Consider the following 25,808-nt stretch of genomic DNA (forward strand, 5'->3'; position numbering starts at 1 on the left):
GAGAAATTGGAACTTTTGTGCATTGCTGATGGCAATGTAAAGTGATGCAGCCACTGTGGAAAAAAGTATAGCAGTTCCCCCCCCCAAAAAAATCCAACACACAATTACCATATGATCCAGCAATTCTACTTCTAGGTGTATGCTCAAAAGAACTCAAAGCAGTGACTTACAGTTATTTGTACACTCATGTTCATAGTATTATTCATTAGTCAAAAGGCAGAAACCCAAATGTCCATCAATGGATGAATGAATAAACGAAATGTGGTCTATATATGCAAGGAAATATTATTCAGCTTTAAAAAGGCATGAAATTCTGACACATGCTACAATGCGGATGAACCTTAAAGACATCATGCTAAGTGAACTAAAAAGGACAAATAGTGCGTAACTCCACTTAACATGTGGTGCCTGAAATAGTCCAATTCATAGAGATAGAAAGTAGATGGTTGTTACCAGGGACTGGGGCGGGGGTGAGAAGTTAGTGTTTCATGGGTACAAAGCTACAGTTTGTGATGATGAAAAATTTATGGAGATGGACAGTGGTGATCACTGCACAACAATGTGAACGTACCTAATACCACCTTATACTTAAAAATAGTTAAAATGGTAAATTTTAAGTACATTGTACCACAATTTAAAAAGATTAAACTTGCCTTCCCAGTGAAAACAGTCTTTTAGATTGTTGGTGGTGTTTTCAGTTGTTATAATTTTTAAAACTCCTCCCCTATGCTCAAATTCTCTTCTTGCTTGACCCATGGAAGTGTTTTCTATGGAAATAATTTTTTTTTAATTTTATTTATTTATTTGAGACAGAGAGAATGAGAGACAGAGAGCATGAGAGGGAGGAGGGTCAGAGGGAGAAGCAGACTCCCTGCCGAGCAGGGAGCCCGATGCGGGACTCGATCCAGGGACTCCAGGATCATGACCTGAGCCGAAGGCAGTCGCTTAACCAACTGAGCCACCCAGGCGCCCTTCTATGGAAATAATTTTATTGAACATTCTCAAACTCTTTCAGCAGGGGGCTATCCTACCTCCAACCTCCAGATGAGACTCAATGGGTGGCAGGGCAGGAGGCCACACCTACAAAAGAACTATAATGAGCCCTCGGAAGAAACAGGAGAGTAGCTTCTAACCCCTACACCAGCCCTTCTTTTCTAGCTGCACTTTATCATCACTTCAGACTTAAAAAAAAAAAAAAAAGACACACCCCCACACCAGGTACCACACCCACAGATTATGGTTTAATTGATCAGTGATGAAGCCCACATATGGAGGTTTTCTCAAAGCTCTCCAGGTAATTCTGATGTGTAGCCAGGTTGAGACCCACTGAATTAGACACTCCTTAGAAAGCTCTCTGGAGTAGAGCTCAACATCCCCTTTTTAAAAAATCTCACCATTAAGAAATAACGGCAAGGAAAAAAAATAGAAATAATGGCAAGGGCGCCTGGGCGGCTCAGTCGTTAAGCGTCTGCCTTCGGCTCAGGTCATGACCCCAAGGTCTTGGGATCGAGTCCCTCGCTGGTCTCCCTGCTCAGTGGGGAGTCTGCTTCTCCCTCTCTCTGTGCCTCTCCCCCCAGCTCGTGCTCGCTCTCTCTCTCCCCCTCTCAAATGAATAAATAAAATCTTAAAAAAAAAAAAAAGAAAGAATGGCAATTAGGGCTCAGAAGGAATCAGAAGCTGTAAAACTTTCAATTTTGATAATCCTTAAACCAGAAATAAAGACAAGTTAGAATTCACGAATTCAGCAAACAGCTGTTCAAGCTACTACTGTCAGGGACCGTGCCCAGGCTGGAGATGTGGGTAGAAGAGATGACCCCTCTCCCAGTGGAGCTCCCGGGCTCCATGAGCAGAGGAAGCCTGGGGCAGGCAGGACACCAAAGTGAGCACCACCCTGAGAACAAGTGCCTAAGGGGAACATGGCGGGGGGTGGGGGGGGCAACTTCTATGCTGGATGGAAAAATCAGGAAAAAGTTCTCAGAAAAAGCTATCCCTATACTATTAATGAGTCTTGCAAAGGGACTAGAAATGAGCGAGGCAAACCTGGGAAGATAAAGCAACGTTCCCTTTTCTGGAAGGCAGTGTGAGCCACTCGATTACCCTGGGCCCAGGAGCGTGGAGCAACGCTCGGCTGACCCTGGGGGCTAGTCACGGTGCAGTGATTTGAAATGAGGTGGACTCAAGTGCACAGCGTCTGGGGTTGGGTGATACGGCTGCGCAAGGGGCCCAGGAAGAAGGGCAGCTAAGTTCAGCTTCTGAAGCCAGGGCAGAGCCTTGTGTGCTGATCACAGCAGCCAACTGTGTGCCCAGGAAAACCAGTGCGTGTGCCAGCCCCCAGGTCAGCCACACACAGCAACGATCCTTGATTCTCATTTATACTAATACACTGTCTTGCCTCTTCAACAGACTCCATATGAGAACTGTATCTCCAGATGCTCTCCCACAAGCTCTTAGGAAAGTCAAGGTGGTGAAAAAGGACCTTTCTCCCCTCTCGTGACCTGATTAGAAAGTGTGAGAATCATTCTTTGAAATCCTTCCCCACGTGCCACCAGGAATTATGAAATGATTTTTCATCTGCAAAATTATGAAAATGAGCATATCTCTATTTCTCAACTTTCTAACGATCTTTTGTTTTTCTCCTGTTGATCAGTCTCTTTTTGGAGTACTTTATCTAAAGCAAGGGCTGGTGTTTATCTCCACGTGCCATCTTGCACATGGAGTTCGTTCACTGAATGATAATGAGCACAGGTCCACCAGCCAGGAGAGAGATGAAGTCCGTCATGAGCCCGAAGCAACGAGTTTGCATGTTCCTAAGTATTACCTTCAAGAATGATCTGAAATAGCTCTCTGTGGCGAGAATTCAAACACTGACAGAACAGCAGAAACTTCTGCAGTATCTGTTCTCATTTCAACCTCACCACAACCCAGAAGGCAGGTGCCCGGATCCCTCATCTCTAGGTGGGGAAACTGGCCTATTACGGCCTGCTGTGCCCAAGCGGAGCCTGGGGGGCAGAGAAGCCCCTCCCCGCCAGCGACCTGTGGAGCTCCGGTCACCACCGTCATCAGCCACACAAAGCCCTGAGCCAATTCCTCCGGACAAACCTATGAGCCCTCTGAACCCAGGTGACAGGGGAACACAGACACAGTCTGATCCTGCTTCTTGGTGAAGAGACGGATCATTCAGGTGTCTACAGTGTTGTTCCAAGTGCTCTGCATTTGATGTCTTATTCCGTGAAGAATTCCATTTCCCCTGTTCTGCAGATGAAGAGCACAGAGGCTCAGAGATCAAGAACTTGGTCACTTGGCGGTGAGTGGGAGTGCCATTTCTGGAGACCCACTAAGCTGAGCTGGATCACTGTGCAAATTTGGGCAAGTGACTTCGCATGTCCAGGCCTCCATTTCCTTCTCTTTAAAGGAGGAGGAGAATACAAGCACATCCCTTGCAGAACTGAGTGAAGATGAAATAAGAAAGCACCCAGAGCACCGAAGAATGCCTGACGCCTGGTAAACATGCCTGATGCTCGGTAAACAATAATCATGAAGTCGGCTGGGCTTCTCAGACAGAAGGGAAAACTTCTGATTTTCAAAATTCTTAGTCCTGAATGCTTTATTCATTGAAATTTTGAGGGATACCTGTCCTCTTCCCTACACATAGCTCCTTGCAGCCCTCGCAGCTACTTACTTCCATGACATCCTCTGTAATCACTGTCCTGACCAAATGGAACCTTCCCAATCCTCTCATGGACTGAACTTCCCCTTCCTCTTTGCTGTACTGGAAACCTAACTTTCCTTGGACAATTCTGCCAACCGTTTACTCCTCTTGAATTCAGGCCCTCTATTCTCCCATATATCCCTTGTTCCAGGGAACAGCCTAATTGCCAAGCATCTTAATGACACCGTCTACATGCCCGGCTCTCACACTCCCACACTCACCAAGCACCATCCTCTTTCACATCCATGACACAAGGCAGCCAACAAATTCATGCCCCACCCACCTCTTCCCTCTGGTTGCCTCCACCATGGGTCCACCCGACTGCCCTCCCCCTGGGCCCTGCTCCCTTCCCTGGCTCCGTCCCCTGCAGCCACTTGAAATGGCTGCGCCCTGGGATGCCATCCCGGGAGCTCAACTATTTCCAGAGCTTCAACACACCCATGTCCACAGGACTCCAGGCCCGAAAACTCAGAGTCCTCCTAGACTTCTCATCCCTCTCTCTAACCCACACACAAGAAACGATTTCATCACTTTACAATCACGTCTCGTTTTTATGAGTCAGGAAAACATGGACAGACAAAGCTGAAAGGGACCCTGAGACATCACCTAATGTACCCTTTGTTTTTGTGCATGAAAGCATTTGTAAAACAGGGATGTGGCAGACACTCTTCTTTACGATATGCAAGTTACCATTTTTGAGCCTGTGGTATAATTAAAAAAAAAAATCTATCTGGTCTTTGTGCCTAGTTCTTGGCAAGGAGTTTGTAAAACCCTTAGCATTTCCTGAGGGATGGGAATGACTTTGTTATGCTAATGAGGTGGCTGCAGCGGGTCCCTAGACAGCTCCAGAGGGAGGGCTGGTTACTGGAAAAACCAAACACAGGATTAGAGGGTTGGAACGCGGGGGCCATGCCGACCTCTGGGGATAGAAGCTGGAGACTGGGTTCAGTTGTGTGGCCACTGATTCAATCAATCGTGCCTACATAATGAAACTATCTGAAAACTCTGAACGCAGAGGATCAGTGGAGCTTCCCAGGCTATGAACACATTAATGTGCTGGGAGGGGGACAGATCTTCTTGCACACAAGCTCTGCGTTCTCTACCAGGACTCACCCCAGGTGTCTTCTTCATGTGGCTGGTCCTAACTTGTATCTTTTGTAAAAGGATTGTAATGATAAATAGAGCATTATCCTGAATTTTGTGAGTCCTTCTAGTAAACTGTCAAACCTGAGAGAAAAACAACAGATCTACAGCTAGTGGGGAGTGCGGTTGGCCTGGGGACCCCCAAAGTGTTGCTGGCTAAACAAGGGCAGTTGTGTGCAGACTGTGCCAACCTGTGGGGTCCGAGCTACCTGGCGGGGTTACTGGCAGAGCTCAACAACAGCCACCCAGCTGGGGTTTTAACTGGAATAGAGGTCCTACTGTGCGCCGGGCACTCAACTGGGAACTGTACACACTGTCCTGAAAGGAGCACAGAGCCCATGCCTGCCACCTCTCAGAGTTAAGATTAAAGTGCACGCACACAGTGAGAATTCAAAGTAGGGATCTCAGCCTCAAGTTCTGAATTTGAACAAACCTACACCTCCTGGCGAGCGAGGCTCAAGATTACTTTAAGCTCAGTTCTTTCAAGCAATGGTTCTTATTGACACCTCCCTGGAAGTGGCCAAAGTGAGTCTGTCGCTTGAAAAGAACACCCTGATTTCAAAAGCGAGCCAAACACTTTGTGTGGAGAGCCTTGCTGCAGTCAGTCAGAACTAGCCAGGGGTCAGATGCCCGAGGGGTAGGAGCTGAAGCTGGACGCTCAGACCAGCAGCGGTATTCTAGGTCTCCCTGGCTTGGCAGAGCCCCCTGCGTGCAGCCTGGGCGGGGGCCGCCTCTGACGCGCTCGCTCCCGGGCCATCTTGGGGGTAGTTATTTATCTCTCTGTTTCAGCAGTCATCACTCCAAAGTTTGGGTTGTTTTTTAACTTTCCCCCAGTGCAACAGAAACAATCTTTACTTCTGCCATTAACACCACTGTGCCTACAAGGTAATTCCAGAACAATGGTTCCTCATCTGAGAGCAAAAATAGCACCTCCAAGTCCAATACGGCAAAACAAAGACGGACACGGGGTCAAACATCCCAAATGACATGAAACGTTACAGTTCCAAGGTTTGATACTCAAATCAGCTTCGAGTGACGGGCGAGGCTGTGACTTCACAGAAATCCAGGCGGGACAGACGGAGGGGCTTCCAGCGAAGGGGCTGGCCACCCCCACAGCGAGACAGCTGTGGAAACGCGCCCTGCTGGCCAGGCGGCACGGCTCTCACTCAGCCTGTGGAAGGCCAGAGAGGCCCAGGCTCCCGCGCTGGCCTCTCACTCCACTCCCAGGACCGTTTCCTGAGCAGCGCTTCCCCGACTGTCCAGAGGCCAGCAGGAAACTGGGCTTCCGGCTTCTCTCTCTCCCTCTAGACACGGTGAGTGCAAATGAAGCGGGAAGTACCGTTTGTACGTGAAGGTCCACAAGGTCTTTCCCCTCTTCCCACAGAGAATACATGAACCTTGTGTGAAATGTATACAGAGCTGTGAATTTTCAAATTTTAGAACGAGAACAAACTCCCTCCAAATCAGAATCATCACCTGGTCAACCAAATCGCTCTCACTTAAAGTCTTCCCAAAATACTAATAATTTATTGAAAACTAATTTGCAAAGCAAGTTTCCACAAGAAGAAAATCATTCAGTGTGGCAAAACCTGTTTTCTTAGAGACAGAAACTGTATTCCTATTTTGAAACAAGGATAATTAAGAACTAGGCAAATCATTCATATTTTTTGATAGTTCTTACATTATGCTTTGAAAATATACTGAAAATATACTAGAAGAAGCCAAACATCAGTCATGTCATAGAGCAAAGTTTCCCAGGGAATTTAGCAGTAAAAAGGTATCAGATATCTTATCACAGGCCAGGCCTAATGCCTAAAATCCATGTGCCGTTCTTGAGTTTTGGATATATCTATTTGATCCAAACTCTGGGGGGAATCAATGCAAATATTCAGTGGGTTTACTGGATACTTGATCATCTATGTAAAAGTTCTTACAACAAAATCCAGGAAGACTTATTCAAGTTGTCCTCACCTTGAAGCTATCTTGCAGGGTTGTAGGCAGAGATCCTGGGTGTAAGGAGACACGTCTGCAGAGCCTGTGGTGAAGCAAGGCTCTGGGAGAGGTAAGGACCAAACACCTATTAACTGGCAGTTGAGCTTTAGCAGTCTCAACTCCTCACTTAGGAACCGGGACCTGGCTTCTCTTTGAAGAAGAGAAGACGGAAGCCAGGAGAAGGAAGAACACATCAGAGAAGACCTCAGTGGTCATTCAGGCTACACCTCATTCCACACATGGGGAAGCTAAGTCTCGGGGAAGCAAAAGACTTTGTCTAATGCCCTCAAAGTTTTCTGCTCAAAGTTACACTTCCTCTGGGCAATAAACAGATTCTCAAAAGACACAGCCTTACTCCTAGCACTCTTCATAATCTTGCTCCCTCAAATTTATAGGATTGTCAAAATAAAAGTGATGACTCCAGTTCAGAATGCAGCCTTCATCCCATCAGAATTCTGAGTATAGAGATTTTGACTGAAGTTGGGAAATACACACAAAGGACTGACCAAGCACAAGAGGACAGACAGACAGACAGAGAGAACTGTGTTCCAGACTTGAAGATGGAGATCAATCTTGAAGCTTTTCTGCCTCCATCTTCTAGGTTATAAATATCAGTGATTTTTCTTGCCTTTAAGCCTCATGTTTTAAACTGCATCCTTCCAGTTACCATAGGCATCGTTTTATATAAAACATTACCATAAAGTGACACATTTTAGGATTTGTGGACTACTATTGGTCTTACTCAATTCAATGGGTTGATCAGAGAATAAAAACTATTTTTTTAGGGGGGGGGAGGGCAGAGAGTGAGAATCTGAAGCAGACTCCATGCCCAGCACGGAGCCCGACGCAAGGCTCAATTTCACAACCCTGAGATCATGACCTCAGCCAAAATTAAGTGTTGGACTCTTAACTGACTGAGCCACCCAGGTACTCCAGGGATATAAACTTTAAAAGACAGTTATACTCAGTTAATGTCTGAAAAACCAGAAATCCAATTTTATGTTTCAGCTATTAAATATATCAATAAGCACTGAATTTATTAAGCATTAAAATGATTAGCTTGTCAATTTCACATCATTCTTACACTTATCAATAAGCATGTGATATACCGAAACCAAATGGACTCCTAGAGAGGGGCATCAGAGGGCACGGGCAGCAGCCCCGGTGAGGAGGGGACAAGTCTGGTTCCCACCACTGACCGGACACCCAGACAAGCACCTGGCACACACACACTTGTTGAAGAAATGGCCACATAGAGAGCTGACAAAAATGGGACAGAATGAGCATTTCTAATCACCCACAAAGTCCATTTCTACTTGAATTAATCAAAAAGCCTGTCTTGAAGTTTCCTTAGTTTATCTGCTGAATGTAATAGGATCTAGGGTCCTTCAAAGCTTCCTTCCTCCAGGACGCTGTTAAAACAAACAGGACCACTGGGAGAACAATCAGGGAGGAGCAAAAGTCACCACCCACACTCCTCACCTGCCATGTCGATGGCAAAAGGCCTGTCTGCTCTCCAGCCGGTGTACCAGCCAACGACTTTGCCGTTTTCCACCAACGGACGTTCATAGCGTCGCCCACCAACCAGGCCCACTGGCCAGACAGAGACTTTACGTGTAGTTCGCATCTATAAAAAGGGGAAAGAGAGGTGGTTTAAGTTTCCTGAGGGAAAATAACCTGAAGGGAGGAAAGAAATGTGAACCACACAGAAGAAATGGGGTGGATGGGGTGGGGTGGGGGACGTAGATTTTCAGAAGCTGAAGGTTCCGAACAGAACCCTCCTACTGGCAGCCTGTGGCCTGATGCACAGATGCTGGACACCATCGGCCACCCTCTGTCGCGGTCAGCTGGGCGGCTCCAGGCTTAAAAGAAATAAAGTGGGTGTCAGTATATGAACATCACTTATTGAAGCTAAGTTGTGACTATCAAAAATATTTTCTAGGGCGCCTGGGTGGCTCAGTTGGTTAAGCGACTGCCTTCGGCTCAGGTCATGATCCTGGAGTCCCGGGATCGAGTCCCACGTCAGGCTCCCTGCTCAGCAAGGAGTCTGCTTCTCCCTCTGACCCTCCCCCTCTCATGCTCGATCTCATTCTCTCTCAAATAAATAAATAAAATCTTAAAAAAAAAATTTTTTTTTATTTGTTTCAAAGTTGAATCTTCAAACTTTGCATCTTTGGAAGTGAGAGAGTTGACTTCCCTTTAGGAAACTTGATTGCTCAGTAACAGCAAAAATTTCACTCAGAGAAGCCACGGGAGTTGCCTTTCTATGAATTTTTTATTTATACAGACACAGAAATAGAGGCTGGGGCGTTACTAATGGCATCCAGATATAGAACAGATACCAGGCATTCTCCAGAGAGACAAAAAGAAAAACGCACCCTATGTTCCGCCTTCCAAGGGAAACTGGGCCCAGCTAGAGGGGGAAACGCGTCATGCGGTCAGCTGCAGAAGCTGGCCTTCTCTCTCCCAGCACACACCGTAGCACCTGGCGGAATCCTGGTTAAAGACAGCCCTCCACTGCAAGTGATTTGCTGGATTTCTTTAAGGGGAAAGACATGTTCACAACAGAGCTGGCTGATACTGGGGCAGCATTTTGGGGGAAAACCACCACCACCACCCTCTAAGACACGTGTCGAACAGGACCAGAAGCAGCCCACAAGACACCTTTGTGCAAACTAAAGCTTCCCTTTTCTCGGGCACACACGTATGCAGGGGCCTGTGGCTCGGCCACATTAAAGTACAGGCTGAGGTCAGCTCCACTCACCCCCTTAGCTGGGGGTGTCCTTGGGCGTAACCTACCCAGCTGCATTTGCTGGGCCTGCTGTAATGACAATTTCAACACCAAAGCTTCCCCCCCCCACCCCAACACCAAAGCTTTGCCTTTTATTTGCTCCAGAACTGGGTCATGATCAGTTAACCAACGGTTAAAATGATGATTATCAATCAAGGATTTTTTTAAGAAAAATTATATACTTGGGAAATGTTTTCAAATATAATTCAAATGAAAAGTCTCATTTTTAAGATTTTATTTATTTATTTGACAGAGAGAGCAAGAGAGAGCACAAGCAGGGGGAACGGCAGAGGGAGAGGGAGAAGCAGGCTCCCTGCTGAGCAGAGAGCCCGACCTGATGAGGGGCTCGATTCCAGGACCCCGGGATCATGTCCAGAGCTGAAGGCAGATGCTTAAAGGACTGAGCCACCCAGGCGCTCCTCAAATGAAAAGTCTTATCATTAAAGAATAAAAAATAACTAGAAGCTGCCATTTCCCAGGCATTCCAATTTCACTTACTAATCTCCCACCTCACTCCAAAAAGATTTAAGGGCATGAAGCAGTTCAGGTAACAAAGATCTCACTGTATTGGTCTTCCACAAATCTGGAATTATTTTTATAATCTATTACTTTCTCAATAAATTAATCACCATTGCCTTGTGCTTCTACTAACTTATATGAGGATTTTTAAAAAGTCCTACTGAGGTATAATTGTAGAAAAGAGTTCATAGTTCAGACTACTGTCTAAGAGACTTGCTTATAAGGCTGGCCCTTGGCTGGCATCTGGGAACCTGGCTTTTCAAACAGTCCCCACTCTGATAAAGTTTTGTCTGCCTGGGGGCACTGAACACCTGTTTTCCTTTTGGGAATCTGAAACATTGGCGGGCAGGAGGTGCCTACGTGACGATAAAAAACCATAAAAAACCCTGAACTCTGAACGTTACATGGGTTTCCCCAGGCATAAGCATCGCATACCTGGGGTGACAGTTTTGCTGCTGGAGGGAAGATGTGCTTGTGTGACCCCTTGTGGGAGGGAGAGAACATAGGGAGTCTACACATGGATTCCTCCAGACCCTTCTTCCTGGTGTCTTGTTCCCTCACTGAGCTGGCTATGTATCCTTACTGTGTCACTGTCATAAATCTAAGCCACAAGTTCAACTATATGCTGGGTGCTAAGTGTCCCAGTCAATCACCAAACACATGGCTGGTCTTAGGGGATCCCTGAAAGAATAAAATGTAATTTTTAGAGTGTAAAATGTGATACATTTTGATACATGTATGTAGCCATGAAACCATCACCACAATGATGAATATATTCATCATCCTGCAAAGTTCCCTTGTGCTCATTTCTTAATCCATCCCTCCCATCACCCTCCACATCCTTGATCCCCTTATCTGCTCATCCCCTATACCACTGATCTCCTGTCCCTGTGCATTAGTTTGCATTTCATAGAACTGTGTATGAATGGAATCACACAGCATGTACTTTTTCATTTGGCTTCTTTTACTCTGTACAACTACAAAAAGATTCATCCATGCTACAATGTATCAATAGTTAACTCCTTCATATTATTACCAAAGAGCATTTTGTGGTATGGATGTGCCACAGGTTGTTTTTGTTTTTATCTATTTGCCTGTTGACAGACATACGGGTTGTTTCCAACTTGTGGCTATTACAGATGAAGCAGCTGTGAACATCTGTGTACATATGAACTTCACTTTTTTTTTTTTTGATACCTGAGGGGAATGACTGGATCACATGGTATGTATACATTTAACTTTTTAAGAAACTGCCAAATTATTTTTCAAAGTGGTTGCACCATTTTACATTCTCACTAGAGTGTGTGAGAGTCCCAGTTACTCCACATCCTCATCAACACATGGTGTGGTCAATGTTTAATTTTAGCCATTCTCATAGATAGTAGTATCTCACTGTGCTTTTAATTTGCATTTTTCTAATGACTAATGATGTTGACTATCTTTCGTGTGCTTATTTGCCATGCATATCTTTTTTGGTGAAATATATGTTCAAATCTTTTGCCTGTTTTTAAAACTGTTTATTTTCTTACTGTTGAGTTTTGAGAGTTATTTATATATTCTGCATACAAACCCCTTCTCAGATGATTTATGATTTATGAATTTTCATAATTGTGATTTATTATTTACAATATATTTATGATTTATAAATATTTTATCCCAGTCTGTGGCTTATCATAATGTTCATTCTCGTAATAATGTGTTTTGAAAAACAGAACTTTTAATGTTGATAAAGTCCATCCAATTCATCAATTTGTTCTTTCATGGATCATGCTTTTGATGTTATATCTAAAATCTCTGCCTAACTCAGGGGTGCCTGGGTGGCTCCACTGGTTAAGCGACTGACTCTTGGTTTCAGCTCAGGTCATGATCTCAGGGTTTTGGGATCGAGCCCCCCTTCCCCCCCACCCCACTCCCACCCTGTCAGGCTCTGCACTCAGCATGGAGTCTGCTGGAGATTATCTCCCTCTCCCTCTGCTCCTCTCCTTCTTGTAAGCACTCTCTTTCCCTCTCGCCCTCTCTCTCTAAAATAAATAAACTCTTAAAAAAAATAAGATCTTTGCCTAACTCAAAATCACAAGAGTTTTCTCCTCCTCTCTACAAGTATTATAGTTGTAGGTTTTAGGTTTATGATCTATTTAGGTGATGATCTATGTTGAATTAATTTGTGAGTATGGTATGAGAGACTGACTGTACCACCCAAGCACTCCTGAAGTTATTTTCTTTGTTCTTTTTGCATATGGATATCCATTGTTCCAACCACAATATGTGAATGGATATGCAATCGTCCCAGAACAACTGCATTGTCTTTGCACCTGTCAAAAATAAGCTGCCGAATATGAGTGGGTTTATTTATGAACATTCTCCTCTGACCGGCTGGTCCACTTGGTGATCTTGATGCTAACACCGTCCTGACTTACTGTAGCTTTATAATAATTCTGGTAGTCAGGCAGTGTTAGTTCTCTTTGTTCTTCTTCGCCAAAGTTGTTTTGACTGTTCTAATTCCTTTTCCTTTCCATATGAGTTTCAGATGCACTTGTCCATTTTAGCAAATTTTGATTGGGACTGCATTAAATCTATATATCAGTTTGGTGAGAACTGACAAGCTTAACAAAATCGAGTCTTCTAAACCCACGAATATGACCTAGCTCTTCACTTACTTAGATTTTTAATTTTCCTCAGCAATGTTTTCGTGACTTAATTCTTGAATCAATACTAACATTTAATGTTTGTGTCCTAGCTCTTCTCCATAGGTGGGGGGAAAAAAACCCAGAAAATTTATTAAATTTCCACAGAAATATAGCCCTCTCCCCAAATCACTCAACCTTCAAACTCCTGTTCCCTCACACACTGCAGAAAAAATAAACATTTCTATTTTTTTCGTTTTATGTATCAAACATGCCAAACATATGAAGAAACTAAAATCTAATACATATGGTTTTCCTAAATTGACACAATGGCCTTATATCTATCTATAAAGTACTAAAAATAGTACTCTGTTCTTTCTTGGTATTTCCTTAATATTTTTCAGCTCCTAAATTGCCTTTGCACAGAGCACTAAATTTTCAAATCTGCTAAACACTGGTAAACAGACCCCATCTCAGCCTCGTGTGTCCTCTTGAAAATGCGTAAGTTGTGCCCTGCGTGCATCAGGTGCCAAAAACTTCTTGATAAGCACCAGGTAGTAACTGAAATGAAGACCACGTGTAACAAGCAAGCAGCGGCGTGAGGCTGTGCAGGGCCAAGGGACAAGCTCACAGTCAAAAGAGGAGGACAGACAATAAACGAACAGAAGTTAAAAATGTTTTTTAAAATAGGAATGGAGAAATCGCCATTAAGGAGAATAATAAACCACAACTGTAAGACCATTAGCATGAGGGAATTAAACATGGCCAAGCACGAATTGTGGCAGGCTTTTCACTTAAGCTGGGCCACGAAAGACATGTAGGATTTGGCCCGCAGACTTCCGAATAGCCTCAGGTTCTAGGTAATGAGATGAATCCAAGAAGCAAAACTTCACATTTCTGTGCAAGTTTCTTGCTAGAAAATGCAGGTTTGGCTTAACACATTTCAAATTCCTGAGAACAGCTCAGAGATAACACTTAGTGGTGTTTGATTTTTTTCAGAGACTTGGGTGTTCAAAGGTGAAGGCGTGACTGTATGAACGCAGGATTATGTTTCCGAGTATGCTGAATTAAAAAAAAGAAGTCTGTCGTTTAAGTAGTTTAATACTTTGGAAAGATCCAGTGTCCCTGCCATGTGTGCATTGCTGAGAGTGAACGTGGAATGCTTCATCAGAGTTAGACACACAGCCCCTCTGTACACCACCACTATACCACATAGAATGTGCCAGACATTTCAAAGGAAAATAGCACAGCTATTTACAGAACTTCTTCATTTCACCTCTGGGAGCTATCCTTTGTTCTGTGTCCTTTCCATTCAATCTATGCTCTTTAAGGATTCCTTGGCAGCTACCTTCTTTTCTGAGAAGGGTGCGGAGAGAGAGATGACAATGACTGTTACTATTAAAAGTAAAAACACTTCCACATAACTGAAATATTCTCAGTATTTAAAAGTTTTGTTACTTTCTTAACACAAAATAGTAGTCATGTACCAGGCACAAATTCAAGTGCCTGGTGTGAGCCCCAATCTAAGACAGAGGACTAAAGCACTAGATAGGAAGACAAAGAGGAAGCAATTCACCTATTTCTAAGAGTTACCATATTACAACTAGATCCCCAAAGCATTCTCTTCCTATTTATTCAATGCCAAAGTCATAACCTGTCCTTTATTTCTCCCACCATGACCTCAATTAAATAGACTGGCAGAGCAATGTTAACCAGCCAAAATCGTGGGCAGAGTGATTTCCACAGACCCAACGGCTACAAAGGACACAAAAGAAACATGTGGTACATCTCCACGCTCCTCCTAAATGCCACTTAAACTATCCCGGGGCCGGGGTGCCTGGCTGGCTCAGCTGGTTAGGCATCTGAGCCTTGATCTCAGCTCAGGTCTTGAATTCAGGGCTGTAAGTTCAAGCCCTGCGATGGGCTCTACTCTCCAATGCTGTGGAGACTACTTTAAAACAGCAACAGCAGCAACAACAACAACAACAACAACAACAGAAACTATCCCAGGGCAGGTGGTGGTTATCTTCATCTTCTCCAGGAAAAGGAGGGAAGCAAATGACTACTTACTTCCCCGCCCCATGTCTGGTGACCCTTTCCAACAATCAGCTCCTGGTTTTTTTAGCCAACTATTTTTTTCTGCAGCTTTACATCCTTTTGGTCCCTCTGTGGGGGGATAGCTAAGAGCCAGCTCCAGGGACTGGAATACTTCATGAGATCATACACAGGTGATCATCAGAATGCCCTTAGAGTAAAACAGAAAAAGTTAAACAAACGCCTTTAGCTTCCTTCAAGACATGCCACTAAGGTGAAATTTTGTCTTATTTTTTTTCCGAAGGGAAATGAATAAGGTTGTTGATCTTCTGAAATTTAAAATGCTATAGGCAACCTCAAGGAGAATTACAATAAAGAATGACACTCGGTATTCTGTTTTTGTTTTTGTTTTTTTAACATTTCAGTGGGAAAGAAAAACACCCTAAATCCAACAGGATCCAGTAAAACTGAAGATACAAAAGAAAGAGCAGGACAAATATAAGGAAGGAATACAGAAATGATGGCCCGGAGCCGAGGGTCCTTTGCCAATCTCACTGTCCATAAACATTTGATATTTCCAACGCAGAAACTACATTATATAATCCAACATACCCATAAAATTCCTTGGGAACAAGTTTGAAAATTAATGTCATATCTGTGCTTTCTCTTTCTTGTATCTGCCTCCTAACGATTTTAGCATCCATTTCCCTCAACTCAATGCTATTCATTCCAGTGTCCTTCACATATCTTTATATTGCCTTGGATCTTTTTTTTGCATGATCTCCATATACCCCCATTCCCGCAGCATGAACTTTTGAGGTGCATAAAGTATCTAAGAAGTCTAGAAAGCAGAAATGTTCCTAATATTATATTCTAAACCCATCTATGTCATTGGGTAGAAGATCAAGTCTAACATTTCTTCCATACCTGCTGTATTTTTTCACTAAACATCTATCACATCATGTGTGTCTGGTGCTGTGCTAGGCCCTGAGCAAGGCTGACAAGGTTCTCCTACCAAGCCAACACCCCAGGAGAGAAAATGCAATGACACATGGAATTGCAAAATTAGTTACTTAACTTCTATGCTAAGAAGGGCTGTAAGGGAAGTAGACAGCGCTACAGGAGCAGGCTGCAGAGGATCTGACGTGATCTGGGAGCTGCTGAAGTTTCCTGGAGGACACCAGCATGAGCTAAGCCTAAAGCCTGAAGCAGTAACCAATGGAGACAAGAAGACCAAAAATATTCCAGGAAGAAAGGAACTCAGGTGCATGGGCCCCAAAAAGGAACATTCCCCTGCATTCATTAAAAAAAAAAAAAAAAAAAAAGATCTATTGTGGCCAGTGGATATTAGGAGTCAAGTTTCTCACTGTTGGAGTAAGGATTTACAGCCAGAAAGTAAGGAAGTGCTCAAAAACAAAAGCAAATAAAAAGTTGCACACAGATGGGGGCATGTAAAAGACACACAGGAGGCAACTGAAGGAGCTCCAATTGGCCAAAGCTGGAAAACGTGAGCAATAAATTAAGGAGTGTTGGATTATACCCTAAAGTATAAAGTAAATACTAAATACTAATATCACCTGAAATACATAAATGATTGAATAAGTAAATGGACAATAGACAAATCTCCCATTCAGAAGCATTCCACAAAATTTATGTAGATAACCCCCCAACAGGGAGGTGGAACACACTCCTTAGGTATGAGCTGCACACAGTAACTTCCTAGGAAGTTTGGAGTGAGGGAGGTGCTTTACAGTAAAGAGATCTGATGAGACGAATGATCAAGGTTAGCATCAACATTGGTAAGTCATGTTGATAGTATGTATCCTTTTTGTGATGTACCAAGAAAGGTTACATCTGTAGTCTTTTCTAATACCATTCTTCAATAAAAGGAACTGGGGCTCCTTGGAGAAATGTCAGTTTCTAAGAGTGGGGCAGAACAGACACAAGGTGAGCCTGAAGTATCTTATATCACCAGAAAGTAAGGAAGCGTTAAAAAACAAACAAAAACCTCAAGCAAACCCACACTGGTGGAGGTATGTCAAAAGGACACAGCCAACTGAAAGAGCTCCAATGGCCAGAACCAGAACAACTTGAGTTATAAAATAATGTTGATTCTCTATACCCTTGACATGATGTTATGAATGTAGCACTTACCACTGTGGTCTTCTTCCTGAAAACCCATAACCCCACAGTCTACTCATGAAAAACATTAGACAAATTCCAATAGAGGGGCCTTCTATAATACACCTAACCAGGGCTCCTCAAAACTGTCAAGATCATCAATAACAAGGAAAATCTGAGAAACTGTCACAGCCAAGAAGAACCTTAAAAAACATGACAACTAAATGTAATGTGGTATCTAAGATGGGATCCTGAAGCAGAAAAAGACCATTAGGTACAAACCAAGAACATCTGAGTAAAGAATAAACTTTAGTTAATACGGGTTCATTAGTTCTAATACACGTACTATACTAATGTAAAATGTTAATAAAAGAGGAAACTGGGTATGGAGCATAGGGAACTTTCTAGTATCTCCTCAGTTTTTCTATAAATCAAAAACTGTTCTCTTTTTTGGAGAGGGAAGATGGGACAGTAAGAAATGGGGGAAGATCCTGTGCTCACCACCTCCCAGGGACAAACGGCAACTACATATACTGCAGCTCACTCTGAAAATGACCTGAAGTCTGGGAGAACTGACCTTCTGCAGCTAAAGTCATAAGAAGTCCACGTCGAATAGAGTAGGAGGGGCAGAGATGCAGCTGGGAGTGAAACCTCCAGCGTGGCTACCCACAAGCAGGAGGGACATCACAAGCATGAGCAGCAAAAGGATCAAGCCCCACACCAGGAAACAGATGACTGACACATGACAACCAAATGCAGTTTATTGTGCATGTGGACTTATCATCATGGTCAAGCCTATGAGCTATTTAAATTTCTACTTTTCTCAAAGCTTCTAGGAAAGTAGGCACTGTTGCAGGAAAGAATCCCAGCCTAAGAGTATTACATTATGGTGACAATACCAGACCAGAGAAAAGGGTTACTACTTCAGAGGTACCGCTACCCCACAAGAGCCCATCCTCTCTCCAGCCATCAATGTTAAAATACATTCCTTATAAAAATTTCAAATAAGTTTCATGATGAAACCATCCCTTGTATAGATCTATATACTTTAGTAAAACTCGGTGTTTACTGAAAATATGAACATAATTGCCAATGACCATGAATCTTCATTTGGATATATCAAAAAGTAAAACTTTACATAATATCAAACATATAGTTAGGTCTGCAGAAAAATTCTGCAAACATGCTAATACAGTTCAGTATTGTAAGCTGTTGCCCCCTTTAAAATGTGATCCTTTTGCTACACATTCCCCGGAATCTTTCAAGAGTCCTGAGTTCTTTAACGGCAGAGAGCATGTTATCTCTGTGGCAGTGGAGTTCAGCACATGAAAGGAAGTGTTTATCAAACTGTAGATTTTACTTAGTGTGGGTATTTAGAGCTCTAACCAACATCTGATGGCTGGTCTCATTTTTGTACTTGCCTTTTCATGTGACTGACACTCATATTCAAAGCTGACCCACATTTCAAAAAAAGTTATAAATACTATGGCCTTGAAAGCATTAAAAAATCAATATAGTCTCAGAATATGTACTCTGGTGCTATGTGTGTGCACGTGCGTGCGTGCATGTGTGTGTGTGTGTGTAGAGGAGGGATACTGGGAGCATATACTGGACTGTTTAACTTCTTTTTCATCATTATATAAGAAGTAGCAGAGCTCACTACAAGAATGGTGGCATTGGCCATGCTCGATTTGCTTTCCTGAATGAGTACTGATCCCAAATATTTTTGCTCTAGTGTGCTCAGAACTCTAAGTATGTGAGAAAGTTCCAATTCCTTCATTTATGTTTAATTTCTCCATATGAAAACCAACTACCCATCTCCCATTATTCTCATGGAGAAAAGTTGTGCTGGTGGTAGGGGGAGGTCTTTAAAGTACTGAGATATTCTTAAAAGATGCTGGTTATTGGTCATCCAGTTGGTTATTGGTCATCCAGTTTCAACATTAAGTATGTTCTAGGATGGACGGATACACACAGAGCATTCTTTTAAGACAAGTTCTGAGAAAAACACATACTCCTATTTCTTTCCCAGGCATTAAGATGTAACCTCTCTTTTCACAGAAATGGAAAGTAATAAAATATTCTTTATTATTCATCAACCCTGTTGCCTTGTCCCGTTTCATGTAAGACCCTTCTACCTGAAGGTTTCTTTCCCAACATTGAATTAACATCTATTATTACTTCAAAAAAGGATTTAAGGCAATTTACAGAGATACACACATAAAAGAAAATTAAATAGAGATGACTGATAATCAAGAGCTTTCCTATATATTAGCAAATACCACAGAAAGAAGCATTACCACAGCAAAAGCAAATATGGAGTGTTAGGCATAAACTTATTGAGAACAGTGCAGGAACCATAAAAGGGAAGTTTTAAAACTTTATTAAAGAACAGAAATGATGTAAATGAGTGCAGTGAATGACCATGGCAGATACTGCTGGTTGCCTACTCAATTTCCACTCTCCTCTTCCTTGATAGCTGAGCTTCAGTTTGGTTTAGATGGTGACCAGCTGACATGACTGAGAAGATAGTGACCCCTCTCTCATGCCAGGGGTAAATTCTCACCTGTTTGAGTATTGGCAGTTCTGGTCATCAGAGGAACTGTGCTTAGCTGCTTCTGGGAAAGGTTCCCTCACTCCTAAGAGACTCCTAAGTTCCCCTTCCACCTCAGCACATAGTCATGTTTATATGTGATGGTAGGAACTATAGTGGCCATTTTATAACCAGGAGAAGGACAGCCTGAAGGCAAAACTAACATTCTGAAGATGGCAGTGGTGACAGATGGAAAAGATTCTGGACCCTTGATGATGTAACTGAGTTGTTCAGTCAGATAACCCTGAAACCTGTTTTACACCTGGACTTCCTGATGAGAATGTGGCTCCTTGTTCACTACAGTCTAACCCCTTCCTGGGCTCACAAGAAGACTCTGTCTTAGCACCCCTTGCAGTTAGGGGGGAGTCATATGGCAAATTTTGGATTGTGGAATACAGGAAGAAGTCATGTAAGTCAGATCCAAGTCCGGTCCTTAGAAATAACCTGTGTGGATGAATTCTACCAGACATTTAATGAACAGTTAATACCTGTTCTCAAACTATTCCAAAAATAGAGGAAGTAAAGAAAGCAGGAGGCCAGCATTATCATGATATCAAAACTAGACAAAGACACTACAAAATAACTACAAGCCAATATTCCTGATGAACACAGATGCAAAAATTCACAACAAAATATTGGCAAATGGCATTCAATAACATATTAAAAGGATCATTCACCACAATCCAGTGAGATTTATTCCAAGGATGCAAGGACTGTTCAATATTCACAAATCAATCAACATGACACATCACATTAACACAATGAAGGATAAAAATTGTATGATCATCTCAGTAAATGTAGAAACATGACTTGACAGAATTCAACATCCGTTCATGATAAAAACTCTCAACAAAAGGAGGTTTAAAGGGAACATACCTTAACATAATAAAGGCCATACATGAAAAACCCAACACTAACATCATACTCAATGGTGGAAAAACTAAAAGATTTCCTCTAAGATTAGGAACAAAACAAAGATATCCATTCTCACCACTTTTATTCAACATTGTCCTGGAAGTCTTAGCCATAGCAATCAGGAAAGAAAAATAAAAGGCATTGAAAATAGTAAGGAAAACTGTTACTATTTGCAGATGACATAATAGTATATACAGAAAAACCCTAAAGACTACCAAAACTTGTTAGAATAAATGAATTCAGTAAAGTTACAGAATACAAAATGAATACAGAGAAATCTGTTGCATTTCTATACACTAATAATGAAGTAGCAGAAAAAGAAATTAAGAAAACAATTCTACTTACAACTGCACCAAAAATAATTAACTAGGAATAAATTTAACCAAGGATATGAAAGACCTATACTCTGAAAACTACAAAATATCAAAGAAAGATATTGAAGATGACATAAACAGAAAGATAGTCCATCCTCATGGATTGGAAGAATTGATTATTGTTAAAATGTCTGTAATACCCAAAGTAATCTACAAATTCAGTGCAATGCCCATCAAAATTACCAACAGTATTTTTCACAGAACTAGAATAGCACTAAAATTTGTATGGGACCACAAAAAACCACGAATAGCCAAAGTAATCTTGAGAAAGAACAAAGCTGTTGCCATCACAATCCCATATTTCAAACTATAATACAAAGTTTAGTAATTGGGGTGCTTGGGTGGCTCAGTTGGTTAAGCATCTGCCTTTGGCTCAGGTCATGATCCCTGAGTCCCAGGATCAGGCTCCCTCACTGGGAGTCTGCTTCTCCCTCTGACCCTCCCCCTTCTCGTGCACACTCTCTGCCACCACCCCCCCACTCTTAAAATCTTAAAAAAACAAAACAAAACAAAAAAAACCTGCACAGCTTTAGTAATCAAAAAAGTGTAGTACTGACACAAAAACAGAGACATACATCAATGGAACAGAGTACAGAGCCCAGAAATAAATCCATACCTATATGGTCAATTCATCTACAACAAAGGAGGTAAGAATATACAATGTGAAAAAAAGTCTCTTCAATAAATGGTATTGGGAAAAATGGACAGCTACATGCAAAAGAATGAAACTGAACTACTTTCTTAACACCATACACAAAAATAAACTCAAAATGGATGAAAGACCTAAATGTGAGACTTGAAACCATAAAACTGCTAAAAGAAAACACAGGCAGTAACCTCGTGGACATCAGCCTTGGCAACATTTGTCTAGAGAAAACAAAAGCAAGGGAAACAAAAGCAAAATAAACTATTGGAACTACACAAAAATAAAAAGCTTTTGAACAGCAAGGAAACCATCAACAGATGAAAAAGGAAACCTAGTAAATGGGAGAAGATACTTGCAAATAATAGACTCAATAAGGGGTTAATATACAAAGTATATAAAGAACTCATACTACACAACACCAGAAGAAGAAACAATCCAATTAAAAAATGGACAGAGGACCTGAATAGATATTTTTCCAAAGAAGACATACAGATGGCAAACACATCAAAAGACACTCAACATCACTAATCATTGGGGAAATGCAAATCAAAACCACAATGAGATAACACCTCACACTCATCTGAATGGCTAGAATCAAAAAGACAAGAAATAACAAGCGTTGGTGAGGATGTGGAGGGGAAAAAACCCTCAGGCAGTGTTGGTGGGAATGTCAAACTGGTGTAGCCACTGGAAAACAGTATGGAGGTTCCTCAAAAAATTAAAAATAGAAATACTATATGATCCAGTAATTCCACTATTGGGTATTTACTCAAAGAAAATGAAAACACTAATTTGAAAAGATAAATGCACCCCTACGTTTACTGCAATTTGATTTACAGTAGCCAAGATATGGAAGCATCCCAAGTGTCCATCGATAGTTGAATGGATAAAAAAGATGTGGTGTATACATACAATGGAGTATTACTCAGCAATAAGAATCAGATCTTGCCATTTGTGACAACATGGATGGACCCAGAAGGTACTGGGCTAAGTGAAATAAGTCGGACTGAGAAAGATAAATACCATGATTTCACTTATATGTGAAATCTAGACAACAAAACAAAAAGCAGAAACAGATCCATAAATACAGAAAACTGATACTTTCCATAGGAAAGGGGTCAGGGGAGATGGGCAAAATGAGTGAAGGAGAGTGGGAGATACAGGTTTCCAGTTATGGAATGAATAAGTCACGGGGATAAAGGGTACAGAACAGGGAATATAGTCAATGGTATTGTAATAGCCCTGGATGGTGGCAGATGGTAGGTATATTTGTCATTAGCATAGCAAAACATACAGATTTATCAAATCACTATGTTGCACAATTGAAACTAATGTAACACCATGTGTCAACTATACTTCAATAAAAATAAAACTTAAAGGGGTGCCTGGGTAGCTCAGTCGGTTAAGCATCTGTCTTTGGCTCAGGTCATGATCTCAGGGTCCTGGTTCTAGCCCTACATCGGGCTCCTTGCTCAGCGGGGAGCCTGCTTCTCCCTCTCCTCTGCCTCCTGCTCCCCCTGCTTGTGCGTTCTGTCAAATAAATAAAATCTTAAAAATAAAATAAAATAAAATAAAAACTTAAAAAATTAAAAAAAAAAAAAAGGAACTGGAAACTGTAGTACTTAAATATGCAACAACTCTTACAAAAAAGCTTGGGCAATTGACCAGCCTTCTTCCATTACTAGAGTGACCTTAGAATATGTTAAGTGTTAGAGTTAGTGCAATGACAAGATGGAAGCACTGGGATGTCAGAATCACCAACTCTGCTCAGAAGAGTCACCAACCCCCAGCAAACTTTGTAGGGCCAATCAAGAAGCTTTTACTCTATCAAGCTTATCAGATGTCCGGCTTTGCCTGCTGCAGCAGCCAGTACTATTCTACTAGAAAAGTGAGATTATATGCTCACTGCTTAAGCCATTTTTTTATTGTTTAGGTTGAGGTTTTGTAACTTGTAGTCAAAAGCTTCCCATTTGTTACATGTGCCATGTTCTTGGACCAGAAGTCTCAAAAGTATATAGGATTCTTCACATTCATGCCTAAAGTAAAGATCCCTGACAATAGCCCTCTTGGCCATAGCTATTCTGGTCTGTTGGTGTGGTTCAGTGCTATAAAATCTTTAACTGCTGAATCAGGGGAAAATGTGGTATGAATTTAAGAAGATAAATCTAAGGCATCTAAGGAAGGCATGTGCCTGAATGAAGGAGGGTAAGGAGCATCAAGGACATATTCTCCAGGGAGTTAGTCCTAGAAGCTGGATTCTGTCACTTCTGTACAGGATTCACATTTACAGGGACTTAATTCACAAGAAAGTAGGAATGTTCCATTTTGGTACAGTCTTTGACTAAATAGTCTCTGAGCAGAACTAGAGTTTAAATTTTTCCACTGATTAATAAAGCATTAGAGTGCTATGGTGATCAATACAGTGAAGTACCTCATGGCAAGTTCGAATTTCCCAAGTAAATAATGTAAATAAAAAAAATTTATGGGAATTCCAATTAAAAAAATAAAGTTTGACAGAAAGAAACAATAGATTAGAGATGCACACAGCAATTAACATAGATCTTTAAAATATGGCACAACATGGAGAAATACAAAGAAAAATCTATTTCAAAATATCATTTATATACACTAAAAGTACTGCACACAAAATGCTATACATTTCACAAGGATACATACAAATAAAACAACCCACAGCACACATATTAGAATAGATGCCTGAAGATAAGCATAAAAAAATCCAAACAGAACAAGGAAGGAAACTTGCAATGATGGCAATAGCAGGTTAGGACTGGTAAGTATGATCAACTTTACCTCTGTACCTGAAACCTAAGAGAAAGAAAAATATTTTCAGGATCTCCTGGTGGAAAATATACTCAGAGTATGTGACAAATGAATAAAAGAGAAGAGGGAGGGAAACCTCTAAGATTACAGGATTAAATAACCCCAGAAAATAATTTTTAAAATTTGATAGAACTTTCCTAAGAGTAGTAAGTAGACTCTGTAGCCGCAGTAAAAGGTTTACAAAGTTATCATGACCAAACTTTACACTGATCAAAAATAAAAATTGGGGCACCTGACTGGCTCAGTCAATTGAGCATGCAACTCTTGATCTAAGGGTTGAGAGTTCAAGCCCCACACTAGGTCTAGAGATTACTTTAAAATAAAATCTTTAAAAAAAATACAGATATAGGTGGATCTTGAAAGAAAACCTTACTAAGAAAGCCCAATTCTCACTCGAGCACTCTCTCTTTCTCCCTCTCTCTCTCTCTCTCTCACACACACACACACACACACACAATGCAGATGCTGTTTACTCAGTACAAGATTTACAACATAGTTTATTTAAATAAAGTTTTGTTTACATATTAAGCCCTTAACTTGGGAGAAGAGTATCAAAAAGCAAAATGGACAAAGAAACAAGACAGGTTTTAAGTAGAAGAACAGAGATAGGATAAAAGTAAAAGGATAGAGGGATGCCTAGGTGGCTCAGTCAGTTAAGTGTCTGCCTTCAGCTCAGGTCATGATCTCAGGGTCCTGGGATCAAGTTCCACATCGGGCTCCTCTGCTCAGCAGGGAGCCTGCTTCTCCCTCTGCCTGCCACTCCCCCATGCTGGTGAGCTTTCTCTCTCTCTCTCACAAATAAATAAAATCTTAAAAAAAAAAAAAAAAAGTAAAAGGAAAGAAAAAGATATACCATGCAACCAGTAAGCATATGAAAGTTCCTGTAGCTATATTAATAACAAAGTAGTTTTCAAGACAGATTATCAGAGGTGAGGAAAATTTCATAATGATAAGAGGGTCAATTCACCAAGAAAAAGCAAAAATGTAAAGGTGTATGCACCAAATAACACAGCTTCAAAATACATGATGCAAAAAATAGATACATCTAAAAGGAGAAAGGGAATTTGGGGATAATGGTGGAATAGGAGGATCCTGAGCTCACCTCCCACAGACACAACAAGATAACAGTTACATTTATGCAACTAACCCTGAAAACAACTCAAAGACTGGAAAAACAGACATTCCATAATAACTGTAGAGAGGAGGCCACAGGGAAAAGGGTAGGAGGGGTGGAGACACAGTTAGGAACCAAATCTCTGGCAAGACTAACCACAAAAGGGAGGGACACCATAAGCACAGAGAAGCAAGAAGATCAGATCCCACACCAGGAACCCTTGGCACTAGGGACCTGCACTGGGAAGATGAATCCCCATAACATCTGGCTCTGAAAACCAGCTAACTTCAGGAGCTAGAAAAATCAGCAGGCTTAGCTCTGAGAAAGCCAGAAGGTGACAAAAAACTGAGTTCCCACCCCTAAAGAGCCAACATAATAACTCAGCCCAAGAC

The 25,808-nt window shown here is 41.8% G+C and overlaps 1 protein-coding gene across 1 annotated transcript in view; it reads right to left on the reverse strand.

Moving 5' to 3' along the window:
• B3GAT2 (beta-1,3-glucuronyltransferase 2) overlaps positions 1-25,808 on the reverse strand; it is a 65,133-nt gene that overhangs the window by 14,197 nt on the left and 25,128 nt on the right. Inside the window, exon 2 of the mRNA XM_045867071.1 lies at positions 8,327-8,471. Coding sequence (XP_045723027.1) covers positions 8,327-8,471 — 145 coding nt within the window. The remainder of the gene's footprint in view (positions 1-8,326; positions 8,472-25,808) is intronic.

This window comes from Mirounga angustirostris, unplaced genomic scaffold (assembly GCF_029215605.1).
Source record: "Mirounga angustirostris isolate CCGP_5_RB_7025 unplaced genomic scaffold, mMirAng1.0.hap1 SCAF_8, whole genome shotgun sequence".
NCBI lineage: Eukaryota > Metazoa > Chordata > Mammalia > Carnivora > Phocidae > Mirounga > Mirounga angustirostris.